The 7,044-nt window shown below is 29.1% G+C and overlaps 2 protein-coding genes across 3 annotated transcripts in view; one reads left to right on the top strand and one right to left on the bottom strand.

Annotated features, from left to right (window-relative positions):
- The window catches only part of LOC108752177 (ATP-dependent RNA helicase dbp2-like), a 9,971-nt gene that overhangs the window by 1,364 nt on the left and 1,563 nt on the right, over positions 1 to 7,044 (bottom strand). Inside the window, exons 2-5 of the mRNA XM_018492848.1 lie at positions 2,838 to 3,098; positions 2,531 to 2,768; positions 1,996 to 2,276; positions 1,395 to 1,888 (exon numbers count right to left, since the gene is read on the bottom strand). Of these exons, the coding sequence (XP_018348350.1) occupies positions 1,395 to 1,888; positions 1,996 to 2,276; positions 2,531 to 2,768; positions 2,838 to 3,098 (1,274 nt within the window). The remainder of the gene's footprint in view (positions 1 to 1,394; positions 1,889 to 1,995; positions 2,277 to 2,530; positions 2,769 to 2,837; positions 3,099 to 7,044) is intronic.
- Positions 4,726 to 6,769, top strand: LOC108752191 (microsomal glutathione S-transferase 1-like). 2 transcript variants are annotated; one of them, XM_018492863.1, is made up of 3 exons: positions 4,726 to 4,959; positions 6,351 to 6,674; positions 6,708 to 6,769. In XM_018492863.1, exons 1-2 carry the CDS (start codon positions 4,846 to 4,848, stop codon positions 6,672 to 6,674), a joined length of 438 nt encoding a protein of 145 aa, XP_018348365.1. In that variant the 5' UTR covers positions 4,726 to 4,845; the 3' UTR covers positions 6,708 to 6,769. The 2 variants fall into 2 exon arrangements, with proteins under 2 accessions (XP_018348365.1, XP_018348364.1); XM_018492862.1 differs by having other exon boundaries at positions 6,351 to 6,749.

The raw sequence follows: 7,044 nt of genomic DNA on the forward strand, positions 1-7,044 counted from the left end.
CATATATATATTATCAGATATTAATAAAGAATGTGATTGATGTTTAAAAAAAAAAAGAAAAATATATTTCTAATAATAAATATTAAATAACTTAAATGCATATTGAATAAAATGCTACATTTTGGCAAAAAATTATTGACATTAATTTCCAGATAAATTCAATCAATAAAATAGATTTAGACACCCACCTTTTATTTGAAAATTCCGATGCGAAATCAGCAAGAACGACCCCGTTTGCTTTTAAAGTGGGGCAATTCTGATTGCTTTCTTATGGTAATATTGGCGGCCTAGAGATTAGACAGACACAGCGGTTGTGTCTGGTTTGGGATAGAGGCAGCAATTTAGGGTTTAAGCCTGAGTGCATTAGTTTTGATAGGCACTGTGTATGATCATTTCTTAAAGTTAAAGTTAGAGGCACTGGATAACAAATTTAGTAATTGCACTTTTTAAGTTTTCATATTGCAATCACAAATTTATATGTTTATAATTATTAATTCACATATTTGAAACTTTGCTTAAAGGAAACTCATTTCAATTTTTAATTACTACAATATTTGAATACACATGTATTGTGATTGTCATGTGTATTATTTAATGCATTGATGATTGATTAGTGCATTAATGATCGTTATAAAGTCTACTTTGCTATTCCATAATGAGAAAATTAAGACAGAAGTTAAATCGCATATAAATCTAGCTTTCCATTTAGAAATTGTTATAATATATAAGCAAAGGAAAATAAAATAGTCACTGTGTCTGCCCAATACTGGCAGTACACCGCGTTGAGTTAGGGTACTCTGTGCCTCTGAAAAAGAAAAGCAGACAGACTTAGTGGTAGCTTGTGTGCATTTTCAGAACCTTGATCTTACATGTACATCATTAATTAATCAAAATTAATAACTCTTCATTTCAACACTCAAACTAGTCATATACCAATTAATACAGTTATAAATTAAACATTGAAGTATGTAGCAAAAACGTTTCAATGACTTTTACATGAAAATAAAAGATACAGATTTATTTATATACGACAAAAATGGGATTACAATTTAAAAAAAATAGGTTTATATAAAAAAAAACAATAAATCAACAAACTTAAAAAAGGTTGTTCGACACACCTGTAATCGCAGAACAAAAAAATTGCAGAATGAAAAATGTAAAAAGGCATAAATCAGAAAAATGTCAATTTTACATGGCTCTACAATACAATCGAGACGAATATGATAAAAAAGTTCCAATGCATCACACACTGCTACATACACAGCTGTCGGCTGGCCTCACTCTAACAACGCATCATCCGGCTAATCCAATAAGTGTTGCCAATACCCAGTTTCACCGTGACTTTCTTAGTGTTTCGCCTACACCAAAACATTGCTGAATAAAATTTTACATACCCAAGCCTCTAGCGGCTACATCAGTTGCGACTAAAATCGGCGCTCTTCCACTGCGGAATTCTTGTAATACATGATCCCTTTCCTGCTGGTTTTTGTCACCGTGAATACACACAGCTTGCCAGCCTTCGCGTCTAATATTTCTCGTGAGATCGTCTACTTTACGTTTGGTTTCCACAAATATAATAGTCTTATTCTCTTTTTCAGTATCAATCTCTTGAAGCAATCTATATAGCTTCGAGTCTTTCTCATACTCTTGACAAACGTCAATGATTTGAGTAATGTTATGATTGGCCGACAGAGTCAAAGAACCGATATTGAGATGAACGTAATCTGTCAAGAAATCTTCTGCAAGCGCACGAACTTCCTTAGGCCACGTCGCCGACCACATTAGCACTTGCCTATCAGGGCGTATCTGTTCAATTATTTTTCGTATCTGAGGTTCGAATCCCATATCAAGCATACGATCGGCTTCATCGAGAACTAGATACGTACACCTGAAATTAACGAATAAAAGAATATTTATATTATGTAAATTCATATTATTAATTTCCGATATATAGATAATTTTGATTTATTACTGAATTTTTATAGATATACATACCTACATAAGTTTGTAGTTCCTTTTTCTAAGAAATCTATAAGTCTACCTGGCGTAGCAATGCATATTTCAATGCCTCTCTCCAAATCGTGTGCCTGTGGTCCTTTTGGAGCCCCGCCAAAAATACACGTATTTCTTACAGCCGCAGTCTCTCCAAAGCTATTAGCTACTTCTTGAATTTGTTGAGCTAATTCTCTGGTTGGAGCTAAGATCAAGACAATTGGTCCATCACCAGTATTTATGCGCGGTTGATGTATGATATGCACAATTGCAGGTAAAATATACTGAAAAAAGAAAATAAAATAATCTAATACAAATATATACAAATACATCTTTAAATCATATATCCAATATATTAATCAACATTTTATTGAAACTATATAAAGTATGTATGTAAAGCTATTTAAATAATTGGACAATTGGGAATAGAAAACGAATGAAATATTCTAAAATTCTCTCATTAATTAAATATTATACGTATTTGCTATTATATTATATATCTATTTATTTTGTATTAAATACTTCTAATTCTGCTTACTCCAAGTGTCTTTCCAGAACCAGTTTGAGCAATTGCAACAAGATCTCTGCCGCTAAGTGCAATAGGCCATCCTTGAGCTTGAATTGGAGTAGGCTGCGAATACCCTTCTCTACGAATACCTTCCATTACGTAAGGTGGAAAGTTTCCCTCCTCAAAATATTGTATAGGATTAGGAATATTGTCACCTTTCACAGTTATTTCTGCGTTTTCTCGAAAATGATATACTTCTTCGTTAGATCTAACTCAAAATTAAAGTCGTGAGCACATTTCATTGTTTGTTCCATATTAAGTTTAATATCACTAATACCTGTTTCTGACTGCGAGATGCTCTATATAAAAATCTTTACGTATTGGTTCCAAAGTACAAAGATCCCAGTTTACTTTCCTTAGACCGCCACCAGGTTGCTTTCCTTTCAATCCCCCTCGCAAATTATTGGAGTTTCCTCTAGGTGTGCCAAACCTGCTACCACCACGTCCATTATCAATGCCGCCTCTGCCAGTACTTGTTCCTATCTTTGCAGTACCACCACGACGACCTCTACTACTCTGATCTCGGTCACGAGTATACCTAGAAATTTAAGCATGATTTATAAAATTATACATTTTCATGTACAAAAATATATAATATCTTTAATAAAATATAGGTTTTCCTGATAAAAATTCTAAAGTTTAGTTGTTCACTTTCAGTATATACAGAGTTGGGCGTTTAAAGTATTACAAGTTGTTATTCCTGAAAATATGTGTCAAATTAAAAATACGTTCAGACAAAAGTTATACGATTTCAAAGAAAATAAATAATATCAATTTTTTTAAATCGATTTTTCAAGGTCATGCAAATTACAATAACTCCATTTTTTTAATAGAATGATATATGTTTTTTACATAATATTATTCCTCTACTAATCTGTATACAAAAATATTAAGAAATATCAAAAAATTAATCATTTACAGGATATATTATATTTTATTCTGGCACATTTCAATATAAAATATAAAATATCTTGTACAATTATTGATTTTTAAATATATTTTTATATTTTTTTGCACAGAATAATGAAATGAATTAATTGTAAAAAAAACACATTTAGCTGCTTTTCAAAAATGATATGTAATTGTATAGCTTGTAACACTTTAAGTACTCCACTCTAACTTTGAACGATAAAAATAATTTGGGCATAAAGTAAAACATTGAATAATTTATATAAAGAATAAATATAAAAATTTATATATAATACATATAAGGAAATATATAATACATATAAGGAAATAATTTCTCGTTTTAATATAAACTAAGATATTAATTTAAAAGGAACCAATCGCCAATCGGATTCGCCGATCCGGAAGTATGCGCCAATCACAGGCAATTCGTTATACGATCGTCTGATGTTGCGCTGTAGTCGCTGGTCATGTTTTTGATAAAAAAAAGCCAACGAGAACAAAACCACGAGGATATATGAGATCATGGAAGTCGATCGCAAGGTTAGGTTAAGTTAAAGAGATGCTCTCGGTATCTTTCTAACCTTTGATCTTTAAATATTCGTCACGCAGCATTTGGAAAAAAATATAAATATAAAAAAATATAAAGATTTTCTGTTTGATTTCACGAACATTGAGAATTCAAACTTATAATATAAATGTTAATTTTTATCAATTTGACCCCTTTTATTACATTGATATGCACTTGTAAATCTTTTATTTATGATCCTGTCCTCGAAATCTGAAAATGTTTTATTTCGAATATAATAAGATGATTGAAATTGCAGCTAAAAATATGAATATTTTATTATTTCTAGACTTCATTTTAATTTTATTAGTCTACAAGGTGCAAAATTTCACAATATAAATACTTGAGAATTAAATTATACATTTAAATTATTTTAAAACCAATAACAGAACCAATATGTTTGAGAAAATGCAGTCTGATGCTTTACATATAAAAAATATTATTAATTTCATTTTTTGTGATATCAAAAAAAATATTAGATACATGAGAAAATTTTATCTCAATATGTAATATTAAAAGATAATCTTTTTGTTTCCTCATACTTTATTTAAAATTTGCTAATTCATGTTGAAAGATTAACAAAAAGAGACTATTAACGTCATAATCGCTCTTAATAAACATTATATATACACATACTACAGTACATGTATATATAGTAAGAGATATCTGTTTTGATGCATGTGTATGTTAGGTGAAGTAGGGAACGTCGGTTATTGTCAAGCAGTCAAGTCACTCTACCGACTACGTGCAACATAAAACTAGCAGAGTCATCATCGTACATTTGAGAAGACGATTTTGAAGCTCAAAAAAGATGCCTGAAATAAATCCAGAAGTACTCAAAGTATTTGGTTTTTGGGGTAGCATATTGGTTCTAAAACTGCTGGCGATGGTGCCGTTAACTGCACGACAGCGAATAAGAAAAAACGTAAGTAAAATAATAATACAAGATAAGATAATCATATATTATATAATGTATGTATCCATGTTATGTATTATGTGTATTTTTTTTCATATAAAAAAACGTCTCTAATTAAATTGTTACAAACATAAATTTTTTTTTGTCTTGAGACCGTTTGTCATTGTCATTAAACTTGAAACAGGAAGTAATTTACATGTATTTAAATTCCTATAAACAAAAGTTACTACAACATTTCTTTTATCTATATAAACATATACAAGCTATTTCCTTTAACTCGAACATTTAGAATAATTCTATTTTAATGATACGACAAAATACACATTTAAAAAATTATTAATTTGCAATATTATATTATGAAAGAATTTTTTCTCAAGGTAATAAATTTTTTAAATGGAATTATATAATTTTTTTACATAATATGATTCATCTAGTTATTTTGCATATTAAAAATAGATATTAAAGAATTATAAAAAAATCAATAATTCATAAGAGTTCTTATACTTTATTCTGGTACATTTTGATAAAATATATCAAACATTTTTACACACACACACACACACACACACACACACACACACACACACACACACACACACACACACACACACACAAACTGCATCAACACTTTCATGCACAGAATAAATCATGTATGTAAAGAAAATACATAGTTATTTTTTAAAAGAGATATGTAGTTGCATATTGCAAATTGCACATTGTTTTAAAAAACTATATGCTCTTTTATATCAATTAATTCCTCTTCATTATTCTATGCATATAAGTATTAAGGTACAAGTAATAAGATGCAATTATCAAAAAATGAATAATTTATGAAATATTTACATTCATGTCATTCATGTCAAATTATGCCAGAATAAAATATAAAATATCTCATTAATTATTAATTTTTTGATAACTCTAATATTTTTATACGCAGAATAATTCGAAAAATAATAGGATTTATTTAAATTATTTCTTTATAACAAAAATTATCTTGGAATTTCAAAAAATATGAGTTTAGAAAAAAATTTGTTGTTTATTATAATATTTACCTCTTTGAAACAATTTTTTTTCTTTGATATTTTGTTGAATATCGTTAGAAGCAAATATTCTAAATAAAAATTATGTGGGTTATCTCTATGTCCAAATCTATTCTCAGAAAATTCTAAACGTTCGAGTTTAACAAAGAAACACTTTGTATATATTTTCTTTTTTAATTAAATAAACAAGAGAATTGATCTTATCAGTTGTATTCCGATATTCTCTGCCACTACCAAAAATCTATAATGCATGGAATGCATACTGCAGATTCTTAGCACTAATTGAAAACGCCATGATCTGTTTACGTCAAAATTTATTCTAATAACTAGAATGAAATTGATTATGATCAATTATTGTAGGCATTCGCAAATCAAGAGGATGCTATGCACTCAGGTAAAGGCAAGGTGGTTTACGATGATCCAGATGTGGAGCGTGTACGCAGAGCACACTTAAATGATTTGGAGAATATTCTCCCATGGTTCATTGTCACGTATCTCTGGCTAGGAACAGGACCTTCGCCATGGTTGGCCAAAATTCTTATTCGAACCTTTGTACTTGCTCGCATAACTCACACTGCATCATACATATTTTTGCAACAACAACCTACAAGAGCGATAGCTTTCTTCGTGGCATTTGGAATTACAGGCTACGAAACAGTTAAGACATTAATGTACTATTTCTAAGTTGTACATAATCTTTATACATAAATAAAAAAGGTTGTACATAAATCTTTGAAGTAATCAAATCTGAATATACATGAGATAAATGCAATAATTGTACAAGTTATAAATTGATATTCTTTTGATTTAAGAATAAACAATTTTTTATTGTATATCTACAGATCATATTTTATTAAATTTTTGAAAATATATTGTACCATAAAATCAAAAAACATTGTTATATGTCTAGAAAGAAGTATAAAGCAAATAGGTAGACTGATCTAGTGTTAAACATCTAAATTAAAGTCTCTTACATATTTCTCTTTATAATTTCATCTACAGAGAATATTTTACTGGCTGTAAAAATACATATATATGTATATATGTATATATA

Source organism: Trachymyrmex septentrionalis, unplaced genomic scaffold (genome assembly GCF_001594115.1).
Source record: "Trachymyrmex septentrionalis isolate Tsep2-gDNA-1 unplaced genomic scaffold, Tsep1.0 scaffold59, whole genome shotgun sequence".
Classification (NCBI taxonomy): domain Eukaryota; kingdom Metazoa; phylum Arthropoda; class Insecta; order Hymenoptera; family Formicidae; genus Trachymyrmex; species Trachymyrmex septentrionalis.

Excerpts from the sequence above, each read along its gene's own strand:
- LOC108752191 (XM_018492863.1), top strand. The coding sequence starts at position 4,846 with ATGCCTGAAATAAATCCAGAAGTACTCAAAGTATTTGGTTTTTGGGGT. Across the intron at positions 4,960-6,350 it reads GACAGCGAATAAGAAAAAAC|GCATTCGCAAATCAAGAGGA; the intron begins GTAAGTAAAATA and ends CAATTATTGTAG.